This window comes from Panicum virgatum, chromosome 1N (assembly GCF_016808335.1).
Source record: "Panicum virgatum strain AP13 chromosome 1N, P.virgatum_v5, whole genome shotgun sequence".
Classification (NCBI taxonomy): domain Eukaryota; kingdom Viridiplantae; phylum Streptophyta; class Magnoliopsida; order Poales; family Poaceae; genus Panicum; species Panicum virgatum.
This window is the reverse complement of record NC_053145.1, coordinates 588,561-603,936: the sequence shown is the minus strand read 5'-3', so window position 1 is coordinate 603,936 and position 15,376 is coordinate 588,561. Positions and strand designations below refer to the sequence as shown.

At 44.6% G+C, this 15,376-nt stretch overlaps 3 protein-coding genes across 3 annotated transcripts; all 3 read right to left on the bottom strand.

Annotated features, from left to right (window-relative positions):
- Positions 1-2,954: 2,954 nt before the first annotated feature.
- Positions 2,955-5,568, bottom strand: LOC120654367 (RNA-binding protein 48-like). Its single transcript, XM_039931884.1, has 8 exons — positions 5,273-5,568; positions 5,119-5,202; positions 4,956-5,036; positions 4,231-4,370; positions 4,056-4,146; positions 3,830-3,899; positions 3,444-3,506; positions 2,955-3,362 (listed from the first exon to the last, which is right to left on the bottom strand). Exons 1-8 carry the CDS (start codon positions 5,332-5,334, stop codon positions 3,285-3,287), a joined length of 669 nt encoding a protein of 222 aa, XP_039787818.1. The 5' UTR covers positions 5,335-5,568; the 3' UTR covers positions 2,955-3,284.
- A 932-nt stretch (positions 5,569-6,500) lies between these two features.
- Positions 6,501-10,197, bottom strand: LOC120654365. The gene is made up of 9 exons (XM_039931883.1): positions 9,827-10,197; positions 9,673-9,739; positions 9,448-9,525; positions 8,637-8,689; positions 8,240-8,323; positions 8,082-8,134; positions 7,933-7,997; positions 7,798-7,856; positions 6,501-6,978 (listed from the first exon to the last, which is right to left on the bottom strand). The coding sequence occupies exons 1-9, from the start codon at positions 10,127-10,129 to the stop codon at positions 6,889-6,891; spliced, it is 852 nt and encodes a 283-aa protein (XP_039787817.1). The 5' UTR covers positions 10,130-10,197; the 3' UTR covers positions 6,501-6,888.
- A 299-nt stretch (positions 10,198-10,496) lies between these two features.
- LOC120654364 (putative nitric oxide synthase) lies at positions 10,497-14,724 on the bottom strand. Its single transcript, XM_039931882.1, has 13 exons — positions 14,315-14,724; positions 13,822-14,007; positions 13,663-13,749; positions 13,488-13,567; positions 13,302-13,383; positions 13,132-13,152; positions 12,863-12,908; positions 12,382-12,500; positions 12,027-12,140; positions 11,864-11,938; positions 11,661-11,750; positions 11,198-11,307; positions 10,497-10,958 (listed from the first exon to the last, which is right to left on the bottom strand). The coding sequence occupies exons 1-13, from the start codon at positions 14,702-14,704 to the stop codon at positions 10,700-10,702; spliced, it is 1,659 nt and encodes a 552-aa protein (XP_039787816.1). The 5' UTR covers positions 14,705-14,724; the 3' UTR covers positions 10,497-10,699.
- Positions 14,725-15,376: the final 652 nt, after the last annotated feature.

Below are 15,376 nucleotides of genomic sequence, written 5' to 3'. Positions count from 1 at the left end.
TAATGACAACCTATACCACTATAGTTAAATTATTTTCCAGCAATGAAATTGCAGCATAGAAGAATGGACGATCATGCAACTCCACCATTTCCAATAGGATCGTATTCGAAATTCGGGAATTTAGGCCAATCTCAATGGGGATTTAATGGAGAGTTTTATGGTATTAAATTATATACCGCATCATCAATTTTGCTAACATGACAAGTAGAGAGAAGGAGTGAGTTTCATGGGATGAGAGGAGTTTCATCTCTATTAAACTCACCTGGTATAGTTGCCTAGTTTCCAGTCTTGGTAACTGTGCGATGAAACTGTGCACTGAGACTGGTCTTCAAGGATGATCTCATGGTATTAAATAGAAAAAAGTCTATTTTTGGCCTTCCAACTCTTGACTCGGTTCGATTTTGGCCATCGAACTCCAAAACCGGGTATCTTTGACCATCCAACTCTTGAAACCGTTCATTTTCGACCATCGGGCGGTTTTGTTACCCGGTTTCGCTGACGTGGACGCCACGTGGTGGTGGGTCCACTTGTCAGCCACATCTCTCATGTCCTCTCTCTTCCACGCGCACGCCGCCACACTGCGCACCCCGCTCGGCGAGTGGCTCCCGCGGTCCTCCCGCGGCCGCTCTGGCTCCGGCGACGGGGAGGCTGCCGGCCCCGTCGTGGCGGTGGTCTCGGACTTCTTTCTGCGGGTGGACGCAGCCGCTCGCGGCGGATGTGGGCGTGCCGCAGCTCGTGTTCGTACCGTCCGGCGTGCTCGCCACCGCCGCCAGGCACTCGCTGTTCCGCCGCATGCCGAGCCCCCCCGAAGGGGACGCGGGGCGCGGGTACGCCGTCTCGCTCCCGGGCCTCCCGGCGCGCCGGCCTTCCCGTGGCGGCAGCTCTCGCGGATGTACCGGAGCTACGCGGAGGGCGGCGGCGATGAGCACGCCGAGGCGATCAAGGACAACTTCCTCTGGAACCTGGACAGCGCAGGGTTCGTCTGCAACACCTGCCACGGCCGGCACGCGCAGCCGCTCAAGGCCCGGGCGGGCGCGGCGGGGACGGGGCTGGTGCTTCGCGGGGGGAGCCGCAGGTGGCGGCGCTGCGGCACCACGCGGTGGGGTGTTTCGTGACCCACTGCGGGTGGAACTCGGTGCTGGAGGCCTGCGCGGCCGGGGTGCCCATGCTGGCGTGGCCCATGGCCGCTGACCAATTCTTCAACGCGCGGCTCGCCGTGGAGGAGGCGCGGTCCCCGACGCGGACGACCTCGTGCGCGCCCTGGCCGAGGTCATCAGGGAGGCCGGCGCCGGTGTGAGGGCGCGCGCCGCGGAGATCACCCCCAGGGTGGCGGTGGGAGACGGTGGCAGCGTGCGGCGGGAGATCGACGGGCTGGTGCAGCGGCTGCGGGAGCTTGGAAGGGGGAAGCTCGAGGCGGCGGATGGGAGGGCGGAGAGGGAGGGAGGGAGGACGGCCGCGGAGGAGCCGCCGCCGCCGCCGGAGCGCCCTTCTCCGCCTGTCCGCGATCAGGGGGTGGGGGCGCGGGAGTAGGGGAGCCCGATCCGCGTCGGGGAGGCCGGAGGAGGTGCAGACTCGGGGAGAGGCGCAACTGGGTGGAGAGCGGCAGGGGAGGCGCGGGCGGCCGGAGGTGTGGAGCACGACGGCGGCGGCTCGGGGGCCGGCGGTGGAGAGAGAGAGGAGAAGAAAGAAAGAGAGAGGAAGGGGAGAGGAGAGATGTGGCTGACAAGTGGACCCCACCGCAACGTGGCATCCACGTCAGCGAAACCGGGTAGCAAAACCGCTCGATGGTCGAAAATGAACGGTTTCAAGGGTTGGATGGTCAAAGATATCCGGTTTTGGAGTTCGATGGCCAAAATCAAACCGAGGCAAGAGTTGGATGGCGAAAAATGGACTTTTTCCTATTAAATATCATCAATTTTGCTGACATGACAAAGAGAGAGATGTATGGAGTTTCATGAGATGTGAGGAGAATTTCATCACCATGAAAACTCATCTGGCATAGTTACCTAGTTTCCAGTCTAGGTAAGTGTACCATGAAATTATGTACTGAGACTGACCTTGTAGTGTAGATTGTAGAAGCACAAAATTGGTGTGCAAGACGGCAAGGTTATTACAAGAACAATTAGGATTAGTACAAGCAATGCTGTAACCATTTCCAAAACCACCAAAAATAAGAAGAGTGAGGCGAGGCAAGAGTAAAATTATAATTCATCCTCGAGCTCCATGATCAAAAGTACAATGCTAAGGCCAGTCTCAACGGGAGTGTCATTGACACAGTTACCAAAACCAGAAACGAGGTAATCGTGCCTGATGACACTCCTCTCATATTCCATGACACTCTTCATCCTCTCTCTTTATAAAAAACGTTGCCACATCAACAAATTTAATGCTCATGACACTACTATGACACTCCCACTGAGACTGGCCTAAAGGTAGCAGAAGAAAAAAGTAGAACCATTAAATGAAATGGTGACAAAGACCTAACGGTCCAAATTCTGTACATACATTGATCATCATCCATTTTTGTTGTCATTTTAGACATTTGCAATAAAAATATTTTATAATTATACTATAATCATGGCATTGGCTCGCCAAAATTAGGGCATACCAAATTGCTGGTAAGAAATTAGGGCATGCCAAATTGTTGTTAAGAAAATTAGGGCATGCCAATACTTTTCCCCTCTTGTAAGGTTTAAAAATTTTCTAGTAACTTACCATGATTTTGATTACAAATATCGAAGTCACCAAATTTTAGACATGAACCAATTGATAGCCAAATTTTATTGGCATATCTTAATTTTGGCATGGCAAAAATTGGTAACAAACCAATCAGACTCTTGGTTCTTAACCAATGGTAAGCAGCACGTTTAATCAGCACAGGACCATTCTAACTTTGAATTGCACACCAATCAAAATGTTTGCAAATAAGATGTGAAAGTGGGAAACAACAAGCATGTCTCAACGATGATCTCTCATTGTAAGTTGTAACCAGTAGCGACGTCAATATAGATATGGCAATTATGATGTAATTGATCGAAAAAAAAACTAGATGGCTAACAACCCATAAGGTCGGTCATCATACAAATGCTAAATTGCTAACATTACAGCTCGAGAAGCCTAAAAGCAAAGCATTACAACAGAGTCGCCATTACACTAACCCTATACTAGTACAACACTCCCTTGTAACATAGGAGTAGATGGCTAACAACCCACTAGTAAATGAAATAGAAAATGGACAAAAGTAAAAAAAGTAACAAATAAGACAAAACTTTCAGTGAGTGATATCAAATTCGCCTGCGGTTATCTACTCTTGGTTTCTTGGATGCAGGTGCAGCATTGGAATTATCACCACCAGATTGTATCTGATATTTTTCAAGGAGCAAACTTTTAACTATCCGCATAATTATTGTATGCAAATGATAGACTCTAAGGATAGTCTTTACCTTATCAAGCTTCTCTCTGACAAGCTTTACAGTTGCGTTCATCGACTCAGATGGAAAATAATCCTACAAACAAAGTGTATAATCCTCCACATATTGGTAAAGTAGCATTAAACATAAGGAAATGAAACCACGGCCCACAAAAAAAGGATACTATTGCATATTAGCATTGCAGGATATCCACTAAAGTTACAGGTTGGTCCTTATCATATACTTTGCTTAATTGGGCTACTCCAAAGATGTTTGTGTTCTAGTATTACATTTGCATACCTTAGTTGATCAAAGTTGATTCATTAGCATTATGTAATAGTAGTATCCTTAAAAATATGGTCAAACTCCACAAGAAATGACTTCTGGATATTCAGATTAAACATCTTTTTACCAGATACCTTGTTAGAGGGCACGTGACTGAAACGAGGATCATCGATATGAGAAGCATGAATTGTCTTTACATACTCCCTGAAGATGAATGAAATGAGTTTAAAACACAGTCAAACTAATGGTTATACCCTTGTCTCAGAGAACAGTAAAATTGTAAGGTTTTAGTCCAAAATGTCAACAGCTTAATTGGTCAAGTTATAATGAAATCAGCAAAACCAATTTATGGATGCTAACCTCTTGTTGGAATTCATCTGATGGTGATTTCCACCAGATGATCCCTGAGGTAGAGAATACTGAGAAGTCCCTTCAGGTCTGGCAGCAGATGCTGAAAATGGAAGCAAATATCTCAATTCAAACTACCAGCGCAAATAAATTAGTAATGTTCATAATACTTGAACTTGAGCCACACATTTTACTCGGCCAAGGACTTCTTTTCTCCTAACTTCCAGTTTCTCCTTGGTATCGAGAAGACTCTCAAAATGAGGCGCATAGGTCACCTGCAGCCGGTTACCAAGAAACACGGACTCATCGAGCTTCCTCTTTGCAAACCTGCAGCATCAGGGCACCAATTTCGTATTTCAAATAGAAACTGCTAACTCTGGACTTTACTGCTAGGAAAGGTGTCAATAGTTGCAGCCGATTGGCTTGAGCTTTATCGCTTGCAACTGGGCCAAGTGAGGTGAAGCTAATCGACATTTATGGTTCAAAATGTTCATAGCTACAGCTTCCAGTGAATATGTGGATTTTATGTGCAGAAAAAAAAGTACGCCAGTCGAGTTTAGTGTTTTGGATAAGACACTAAGTATTTTGTACTCTTAAGCCTGGTGAATAAAGATGAAACACTAAGAATATTGTCCTAAGTTGAAAAAAGAAAGAATATTGTGCCAAGTTGACCAAAGATGAAACAGGCTGCAGGCTACATCTTTCACTCATTCTTGTCAATGACAGCAGTCAGTATGTCATCGAAAACATGGGGCAATTTTGTTACCTTGTGATCTTACAGTTGACGAATACGTGAGGTACAATACAATTGATAAACGTATGATGCAGTATAGGAACTACCGCTAGATCAGCACACAACATGGGTGGAAAGAGAATGGCAATGGATAGAGATGGTTGTATGAAATCAGTCACCTGGCGTTGCTGACATGTGAGAACTTGATGAAGAAGACGTCGGTGTAGGGTTCACAATCCTCGGCATCCATGGGCTTGCACCTGAAAGAAACCAAGGGGCAATCAAGCAGGGCCGATAGGAACATCCGGGAGCGGGAGGAGAAAGAAAGAAGGCGAGACTGACTCCTCCACTGGGCCGTACGTCCCGAAGAGATTGGCGAGGTCGTCGCCACATCCGAGTGACGGCACGTTGCGCACGATCAGGTACCTGCGAGACCAAGCAGCGGGGTCACGCGGGGAAGGAAGTAGGTAGGGTTAGGGAGGGATGGTGGCGCTACTTGGACTCGTCGCAGACGGTGTAGACGCGCACCGCGGGCGGCTCGTCTCGGTCGCGCGGCATCTCTCCCCCCGGTGATCGGAGAGAAAGGCACAGGGGACGCCTCGGGGGCTGCAGGCGTTGCGCAGGGGCGGCGGCGCTGCGAGAGCTGGCCGGAGAGGAGGCCCGCGCTGAAAGGAGGAAAAAGCTTCGCTGCCTCAGGAGGACCGCGACAGGGAGCGGCGGCGCCAGGCCGGCCGCGCCTGTCTCCTGGCCGGGAGGGAGACGAGGGCAAATGGGCGTAATCTCTTAGAAGTGTGATGGGCAAGACGGTAATTTTGACATGCATTAGCTGCTAGAAGCTAGTCCGCTTCAGCTTCCGGGAATTTCAGAATCTGGGAATCCGGCTTCTGAAATCCTAGGTAGAATCTGCCCTGTTTGGAAGGCTGGAAGCTGACCAGATTCTAGCTTCTGGATTCTAAAACAGAGGCTTCCAAACGGAGCCTAAGTCAAGCGGATTTAGCAAAATTTGTACTCTCTCCATTTCAAATTGTTAGTTGTTTTTGTTTTTCTAGATTCATAAGCTTTACTATTCACCTAGACATTATGGGCCTGATTGGTTGGCTGTGCAACCGCTGGCCTGGCCCTCCGCATGAAGGTTTAGCTTGATTGGATGGCTACTCGAGGGTCAGAGCCAGGCTGGTCAGGTGCAGTCGTAACACCGGAGGCAGGCCCGGAAGGAACGAGGAAATCAACCGTTTCTCCGCAGCCTGGCTCGCGCGGGCGCAGCAAGTGCGTGGGTGCGACATGTCATTGAGCGTGGTGAGTGGATGCCCTTACTTGCATGCGCCCAACCAAACAAAATCTAGACACACAGGCAACATCAAAACAGACAACCAATCAAAACTATCTGCATGTGTTGGGCTTGGCCAAAGGGAGCCTGGCTCACTTGGTACGAGCCTGGCTCACTGGAACAGCAAACCAATCATGCCCGCAATATATAAATGCATAGCAAAAACTATGTATCTAAAAAAGTCAAAACGACTAATAATTTAAGACGGAGAGAGTACAAATCAAACTCAACCACATAAGATCCATATGTTTAGTTTCTTCTTTTGAACGGGATATGTTCATTGTCTACAAACTTATTTAAATACATACAGTAGTGATGAAACGGCAAAAGGAGGAACTGAATTGTTATTATCGCTTGTCTCATCACTCACAGTAATCACAAGTCAGAAATTCGCATGATTTCACCCCCAAAAATTTCATTCTAATGGCAATATTAATTCCAAACAATTGATTCCATATCACGGACGAAGCAACAAAGTATTACACCTTTTTCTGTCACATCCACGGGAAATGTCATCATGCAGGGGGCAAAAATGCGTAAGCCTGATGATGGCTGTGAACATGTAGATGGCAAAACATTACAAAGTGTCTTATGTTACAAAGGTCTGCTGCTTCCGCAACATTAGGCGGCAGCACATTTACTGGTCTGCGCGAGCGACAAAACTTTATTGTTTCCCCCTTCCTCCGAAACCAAGTGGGCAGTATAACATTCGCCATTGACATGGGAATTCTCTTCCTTAACAGAAATCCGGTAGAATGGATCCTGGGAACAAACTAGAGGGGCAGTTAGATAGGGATACCATAATTCACAATCTTCGAGAGGGTGGCGTTAAGCAATCGCTTCTCCTTCTTAACCTGAGAAGCCAGGCCAGATATCTGCAAAGCATGAAAAACAATCTCCTCTATAAGTTTAGGTCATGGCCATCCATCTCTAGGATATGCACAATTTGTTGCGGAGAGGCATAAAACTAAAATTAATGCACAGATATAAAAGTACTCAGCACATGAGATGTAATAAGTGGCCAGGAATATTCGGTGAAATATAAATTGCTATGGCCCTGTTTAGTTCCAAAAAAAAATTTGCACACTACCCGTCACATCGAATCTTCAGACACATGCATGGAGCGTTAAACGCAGTTGAAAAAAATAACTAATTACACAGTCTAACTGATTAGCACGAGCTGAATCTTTTAAGCCTAATTAGTCCATAATTGGACATTATTTGTCAAGTAACAACGAAATATGCTACAGTACCAAAACACAAACTTTTTCACTAACTAAACACACCCATGTATATATTGACAAGTGCGTATTTCAAAGCCCAAAGGAATTGTTCCATATTAAATGCAACTTTAGCTGCAACAAATAGCAGCTCATGTAGGTGAAAATAACAAAGAGGTCCTTAAGAAAATTAGGTGTAATTCTCTATATAAGAGATTATGAGAGGCCCAACAACAAGACACATCTCATACATACAAATTGAATACTTTTTTTAAAATTCATTCTTATGCACATGCACATTATATCAATGCCAGTAGCAACTAGTAAGGCTGCCAAGGAAAGGCTTCATTACCCCCATATTTCAGAATACATAATTAGGAGACGTGTCATTAAAAACTCTAAGTGGCTACAAAAAGCCTCACATAAATTCCTATGAAGATCACCCTGTCCAAAGGTACAGGCAGATTTACTAACCTCTGATCGAAATTCAGATGCATGTGCTCTGGGAAGCTGATCAAGAATGCCCTTCAGACCTAACAAGACACAATTTATCAAATGCAAATTCGTACACGGCACAAAACAGTAATAGCTAGAGAAATTCGTGCACACCAACTGCTTGTTTCTCAATATCACTAATCTCGCTCAACTCATTCTGAATGGCACGCCCTTCTTCTCTGATAGAGCAGAAAGTATTCCCATGTTATATTAGAGCAATGAGAAAGAAAATAAATGATGGAAGGGTTGATAGAGTGTGATGCCTGAGTGTATTCCATCCTTTCTGAAATCTTTTCTCAGCGGTTGCTGCTCTATCCTGCATTCCATATGCATAAAACCAGCCATGAATAGCATCAGAAGTTAAAATAGACAAAAAAAAATTGTAACAATTGGTTCAATTATCTTCAAATTAAAAAATTACCATCAGCTTTTGGCTTTCATTGGATACAAGATTCACAGTTTGCCTCATGTGAGTCACTTCAGCTTGTATGCCAGAAAGTAGGGTCTACAATATGGAAACTTATGTTAGACAACAATCTAATTCTTACCGTTTATAAGAAAAAAAACAATATTGCAAGCATCATATTTGATTTTATTTGGACTCCCACTCCCTACATAAACTTCATGAATTATGTTCAAATTTCCAGTGAAACAACAGGAAAAATGCTTCTGAACACTAGAATGTAAATATAAAGCATGCAGTCATAGGAGCATAGACAGTCATCTAGTAAGAGGTGGCAACTTCTATGCAAGATGTGAATTATCTTTGCAAAGTGAATCTATCAAAGAAGTTGCAAAACAAACTGACAGAGTCTTACCTCCTTGCTAACAAACATGCGCCGGACTCGTTGGATAAGATAGCTCCTTGGCCCTGCAAGGATTCATACATATTTAATTAAATAGTATAGAAAGACCCAATTTCAGCTTTCTTCAAACAATTTCCACTGAATCAGCAAGATTACTACATTGGAACTGTGTGCCATGAAATACTAGCCAGCTAAGTATAGGATGGATAGTTTGAACTGGAGCTCACAACCATCATAATAGCAGCAGCAGCAACAAAAAAAAAAGTAGTCTTATTAGATTTCATGAAAAAAAAATCATCTACAATTCAAAAGAAGAAAACAACATCTACAGCATATTCTAAGAAGATACAATACATTGATTCACTAAGGCCGAAAAAGATTTCAATCACTTTAAAGGAACATAGTAAGGAACCAATCCTAGAGTTCTGGAAGTCTATTCAAGTTATAGAGGCAAAAATTAGAAAAAGACATCCACATCAAATTCTAAGAAGATGCAATACATTGATTCACTAAGGTCTCAAAACATTTTAATCAATTGTAATGAATATAGTAAGGTATCAATCCTATCCTAGAGTTCTGAAAGTCTATTCATATCATGGAGAGAAAAAATGGTTTAGCAAGTGGTGATAACAACTTCAATGTTCTTCAAGTGCAAATAACAAATTATCACAAGTTCTTCATGTGTGCCAGTGAGTGTAGAATTCAAATGCAAATGCCAAATTACTTTGTACGCAGCAAATAGAAAATGAACCATCCAAAGCAAAAAGGTGAAACCATTCAATACAGCATCACAAAGAAAAGAAATTGCAGGAAAACATATTACTTTTGAACAGCACAATCCCTGCAAGGGTTGCGGAGCCTGCAGCAATGCCTGGATGAGTTATCGCCATGACAACACCTTCTGCAACCAGTACTACACATTCAATGCTTGAAGAAAAATGAAAAGAATAGCATAATTTCACCAACAAAGAAGAACCACCATCAAAGTGAGTAAGTGACAATATATAAAAAATCCATAAATGTACGATCTTTGTGCGACAAATGGCACCTTTGATCTTGCTAAACACCATCTGTTCGTGAACGGAGTACTCCTTACTTATCCATTCCAATTCCTCCTGCGAACGGGATAGTAAAAGGCTTGAGCTTTGCTAGTTTGTGCCTAGATCGAAGCGAGGGGAATGTGCCAAATCAAGAGGGCGCACCTTTGCGATGAGGGTGAGGTCGGAGGCGGCCGCGTAGGCGGAGGACGCGGCCGTGGACGAAGCGGAAGCCGCCGCGGAGGCGGATGAGGTGGCTAAGGTGGCGGCGGAGGCTAGGGTAGCCTTGGCGGCGTCGGCCTTCTCGGTGCCGAAGGTCTCGGCCCAGCGGGTGAAGTCCGCGGCCGCGGCCGCGGCGGAGGCGGCAGAGGAGGCGACCATGGAGGTTATGGAGCCGCTCTCCGGCTGTGCAGGCGGCGGGGATGGCGGGGTCGGCGAGTCGCCGGAGTTGGAGGGCGCGTCGGCCATGGTGGTGCGGCGTTTGTGCCTGCGTCGGCCGGACGGATCCAATGGACCAACGAGGAATAAGGAGAAAGGTTGGCGCAATGCTTGAAATACGCTTCCTGTTGGCTTCTTGTGTGGCCGAATGCAGCCTAGTTGGCTTCTTGTTGAAAAATTTATTCTTTTTTTTCTTCTCGCTATTATATTGCTATAACAATAACTTAACTCTCGGGATATATATATATATATATATATATATATATATATATATATATATATTAGCTCTTGGGCTTTATATATATAAAAAACTTAGCTCTTGGTCTGTCAACTTTCTGAACTTTTTGGTAATGGAAAATTGTTGGAACATATTAGCCTTCCCAAATGCTTGCTCTCATTTTTTTCCCTTCCACATATGAAGATCCACATCTTTATTTCACCAATGTCAAATGTATCCTGAATACTAAATATCCATTGTTGTTTTTACTAGCTTATCCTAACATCACCTGAGAACATAACGTTTTACTGAATTTGGACTGCACAAAATTGTACCAGTAGCGTACTCAAGATACAAACTACAAGAAGAGGGAAGGGGGTGTATCAGTAATGCCATTTAGGTCTCAATTCCTCTTCTTCCTCTGTCAGCTCCTGATACCGATACCATTGAGATGCTGCTTTACCGACAGGCAATGGGGGACGGACGAAAACCTCAACTGGTTTAGGTACATGAACTATCAAGTGCAGCTCACTATCATCATCACATTCTTCCTCAACATTGCTATCTGCGCTGTTTGATGGCACACCTAATGGCTCCACAGAAATCCACCCAAGCCCAGAGATCGCTATGTCACAAGCAGGTCTGCATAAGACGTTTTTAAGATCAGGTCCTTCAGCTCAGCAATCAATGAACCAGCTTCTAAAATAGTACTTGTACAAGAAAGCAAACTTTCCCAGTTTTCTTATTATCCGAAGATATTCACCCATCTTTGCAGTGAAAGAAGAAAGCTAAGCTGCCAATATGCTACTGATGTAGTACTTTTGACCATATAAATGAGTGATGGGTATAGCTATGGCTTCACTGTTAATTGCGAACCTTACCTATCAAGTTCTTCATATTTTATTTTCAACTCGCGGACACCCTGCAGCCCCGCCCATCCTTCAGCTCTCTCCGTGCCAGTTGGGGGAGTCAGTGTCACTCCAACTTCAGTCTGAAAAGTGGAAAGGACAACAGGGTCAGAATTGAAAGCACGCGTTGTTTCAGATGAGCCTCAATTTTATTTTTATTTTTGGATAAGTAGATGAGACTCAACTTGATCCACGAATAGAAATTTCATGTGTACACGAAGGTGATAGCATGATAGGCATGGCCACATGGCAGAAACGTGAATACAGTTTTTAATTTTGCAAGGACAGGATTCAGGACTGCGATCAGAAAGAGGGGAAGAAGAATGGGAGAAGTAGAACAGCAGGATGAGATGGAGGACCAAGTCTCTCTTTCAAGTATAAGAAAATTTAACTGGTATTAAACAATGAACTGTCATACCAATTAGCATATGCATACCTTGTAAAATTGATCTGCTTCTGTGGTTCGGACCACGTTAACCTTTAGCTTCTTGGGTCCATAGAATGTCAGTCGTGTGCGTGGAAGAGCCTATGCTGTCATCAATTGTCAGTTACAACTTCCAAGTTCCAAGTAGCAAGGGATAACTAGAACATGATAAGAAAAAAAAAATCTCAAAGACAAAGTGGAGCTTGTTTATGTACCTTGACAACATCAATGCGGACAAGTCCAGCCCAGAATAAAGAATTCCCACTCAATTCAACATCTGTATCATTAGCCTGAACATAACATCATGTTCTGAAGAAAAAGATTAGTGTGAAAGTTTCGAGAAAGGAACGGGTGTTCCAGGAGATGAAATATACATACGGGAAAACATCGCCCCTTTAGGCGACTCTGGGGTGCGAGGGAAGGCAGATCATCCGCATGTATAACTGCTGCCTGCCTATGGTGAAGATGAACACCAGGTGTATCATATAATTTCTGTTGTGCAAAGATTCAAGGATTTGTCAGTAAACTTCTAACTCGATCTCTAAGTAGAACATTAAAATATCAGGATGCAAATCAGAGATACAGTTATATCAGTTACCGAAAGAAATATTGATCTAGGAATGGTCAGTTAGCACAAGATATTAAATTTAATGTCCGTACAGCTATATATCCATATATGTTCTAACTTCTAAGAAATGTTCTAAGAAAATGAAACGACTAAACAGGGTCATACCCCTCCTCCCAAGAATGCTTCAATCTCAATAGGGCCAAGGGTGGTTCCAGGAACAGCAGACTGTATTGGCTTGTATTTTTGAGCTGCAGCTGCCACTGGATCCTTATATGCCATTGTTCCTACAACAGCAGAATCTCCAACGATTAGCATGTCAATGAAAATATTAAGCAGCATTATTTATATGGTAAGATCTACTCCCTCCGTCCCAAAATACAAGTCATTCTAGAAATTTTAGGACAGATTAACAAGAAGGTAAAATGACCATGTTTACCCCTATTTGTTATCCATATTTGGTAGTAATTGATTCTTACATGCACATGCACTTTCTAAATAGGGTAAAGTGACTTGTTTTTTGGGGCAAATTTTGGATCCCAGAATGACTTGTATTTTGGGACGGAGGGAGTACATAGATGGATACAAAACAAATATATTTTTTTTTGTGACTTATACGAAACAAATATCAAAGATAGGAAAGGCATACTTAGCAAAGCACTGATAAATGCAGATTTCCCAACATTGGCGGAACCCTGCAATAGAGTATAATATAGGTCAAATAAAACTATGGTGGCCAACAACAGAAATATCACTTGTATCTTCAAAGTTATATTGCCTGAATTAATGACATTAAGTTTCCGTAAATGGCAGAAACCACATACAACACAAATACACAAATCTCCAACAGAACGTGCACACCGTTTTTTTTGTACGACCTAAAAACACAACACAAAAATGGAAGTGAGGAGTGCTTACCAGTATATATACATCTCGGCCCTATTACAAAAAGAAACATCGATCAGGATTGTGAAATGTAGAACAAGCAAGGGAAGTAAGATCTACATGATTGGACATGATAATTTGAGTATGGCCTAGAAATGGGTAATCTAACTGCAATGGCCAGAAAAATAAGCAAGCATGCTGACCTTCTTTTCTTGCTGAATCTCTGATATAACCCCTGTGACGCCAACCAATGACTTTGAGCTTGTCAGATGGACACTGAGGACGCTGCATATACCAAGTAACATAACAGATGCAAATTTATATCAGCAAAAGCATCTGATGAAAGTACTGTGTAAGGATGAACAGCACAGGATGGAGAAGGTTCCTACTTAAGCTTCTTCTTGACAACTGACTCTACAACCCAATCGCCTATGCAGTTCAAATCAGTGTCTCTAGGGAGGAGATCAACCTACAAAGGAAGTAGCTTTGGTTGACTGACTGGCAACAGAACTGGTATCAAAGAAAAACCAAAGAAAAGGAGGGGGGGGGGGGTAAAACAAGCACCTTTGTTATGACAAGAATAATAGGATTAGCACCAGCAAAATCACGTACTCGTGCCAGGAAACTCCCATTGAAGTCAACAATGTCGACCTGAATGAAAGACATAATCAATGACCAGAAAAAAGAGCAGAGCCATTGAAATTGACCAAACAAGTGGTTTACCAGTTTGACTATCAAGGCTTTCTCGTGGCGGAGGTATGAAAGCTTCTCCCTGAGCTCTTCTGCTGAGACAAATTGCTTGCCCCCAGGATAACCACCGTGGCCACCGACTGCAGTGACCATATGGCCATGAGACAGCAGCTTGCATCTTGCGCAGAGGACAGTTCTTAGTTGATGGTGCCTCTTTTTCTGGTGACAGGAGAAGAGAAATGAATTCAGGCCGCGGCTGTAGTGTGTGAAATAGTTATTGGAGAGAGCAGATGTGGATTTTTGAAGGAAGGTGATGATCGGCTGTGGGAAGGAAGGTTTATATATACTACTACATACGAGTGACGATGAACTGGAATCATCTACTAGGATTAACGGATTATGTCATTGTGGGCGTGGGCAGGCCTTGAAGAATCAACGTGATACTGCTGAATAGTGAATATGAAGTATATGAAGAAGCATTTGCTGGAGGCGAAGGAAAAGGTAAGAAGTTGGGTGGGATAGGTACCAGTTCGTAGGTGGCGGGGTCGACGTATCCTGGCGCGGCCTCCTCCGCCGTGTGCAGCGGCGCGCCGCAGCCGTAGCAGGAGGCGAGGCCGGACGGCTTGCGCGCCAGGGCCCGGCGTTTGTCTTTGCGGCGCTGGCGCCTCTCGGCGTCATCGGGCGCGAGGACGCGCGCGGCGGCCTCGGCGGCGACCTGGCGGCCGAGGAAGCGGTCCCCGCGCGTGGGCGCGGCGGGCCCGGCCCCCGCATCGTCGGGCGGACGGGTGGGGAGCGCGGGGGCGCGGTGGAGGGCGAGGGGCCTGGGAGAGGCGAGCGGTGAAGGCGGTGGCGGTGGCGGTGGCGGGGTTTGGGGGAAGGAGAGGAAGGGGAGGTGCGGCGACGCCATGGGATTCATTGGGGTGGCAGTCAATCCTCTCTATTATCCGGATGGACATCTTCTTCTTCTTCTTTTGTTTTGTCCGTCCAAAAAGGCCCATAACATACATGCCTGAGCCCAGCAGAAGCCCAGAGCCCAGCTGCTGGAACTGGAGGAGATTATGGGCTACAATCTTGGCTTGGTCCGTCTACCGACGCGGCCTGTGGTCCTCCAGGTCCACCACCAAATATCGGATCGGATGGGGATGGATGGTCCATCCGTCCGTGCATGCATGATGCACACGAAGGCTTAGCCCTTGCTTAACAAGTTGCAAAAACTTTTGAAATTTTGATACTGTAGCACTTTCGTTCATATTTGATAATTATTATTTGATCATAGGTTAATTAGGCTCAAAAAATTCATCTCGCAAATTACAAACAAACTGTGTAACTAGTTATTTTGTTTAACTACATTTAATACTTTATGCATGCGTTCAAATATTCGATGTGATGGGAAATTTTGGAATTTTGAATGCAACTAAACGAGGGCTTACATTAGTACATTGCAGGTAAGCTAGCTAGCTAGCTAAAGTAGCTAAGTAAGGAAACGATGTCTATCTCTGTCTTTGTCTCTGTCAGGTATATAACTATAATTAATTATCTACCTTTTATATATTAATTAAACAACTGATGCGTCACGGGTAATAATTGG

Bases quoted from the DNA above. Each gene is read 5' to 3' on its own strand.
- LOC120654367 (XM_039931884.1), bottom strand. From the start codon at position 5,334: ATGCCGCGCGACCGAGACGAGCCGCCCGCGGTGCGCGTCTACACCGTC. The intron at 5,203-5,272 runs GTAGCGCCACCA...TTGGTCTCGCAG, and splicing joins ACCGTCTGCGACGAGTCCAA to GTACCTGATCGTGCGCAACG. The intron at 4,147-4,230 runs GTGTGGCTCAAG...TTCCATTTTCAG, and splicing joins AGTCCTTGGCCGAGTAAAAT to CATCTGCTGCCAGACCTGAA.
- LOC120654365 (XM_039931883.1), bottom strand. From the start codon at position 10,129: ATGGCCGACGCGCCCTCCAACTCCGGCGACTCGCCGACCCCGCCATCC. The intron at 8,690-9,447 runs GTAATATGTTTT...GAATCCTTGCAG, and splicing joins AGGGATTGTGCTGTTCAAAA to GGCCAAGGAGCTATCTTATC. The intron at 7,857-7,932 runs GTGTGCACGAAT...GTGTCTTGTTAG, and splicing joins TATTGAGAAACAAGCAGTTG to GTCTGAAGGGCATTCTTGAT.
- LOC120654364 (XM_039931882.1), bottom strand. From the start codon at position 14,704: ATGAATCCCATGGCGTCGCCGCACCTCCCCTTCCTCTCCTTCCCCCAA. The intron at 13,153-13,301 runs GTCAGCATGCTT...TTTTTGTAATAG, and splicing joins AGATTCAGCAAGAAAAGAAG to GGCCGAGATGTATATATACT. The intron at 12,141-12,381 runs GTATGACCCTGT...TTTGCACAACAG, and splicing joins AAGCATTCTTGGGAGGAGGG to AAATTATATGATACACCTGG.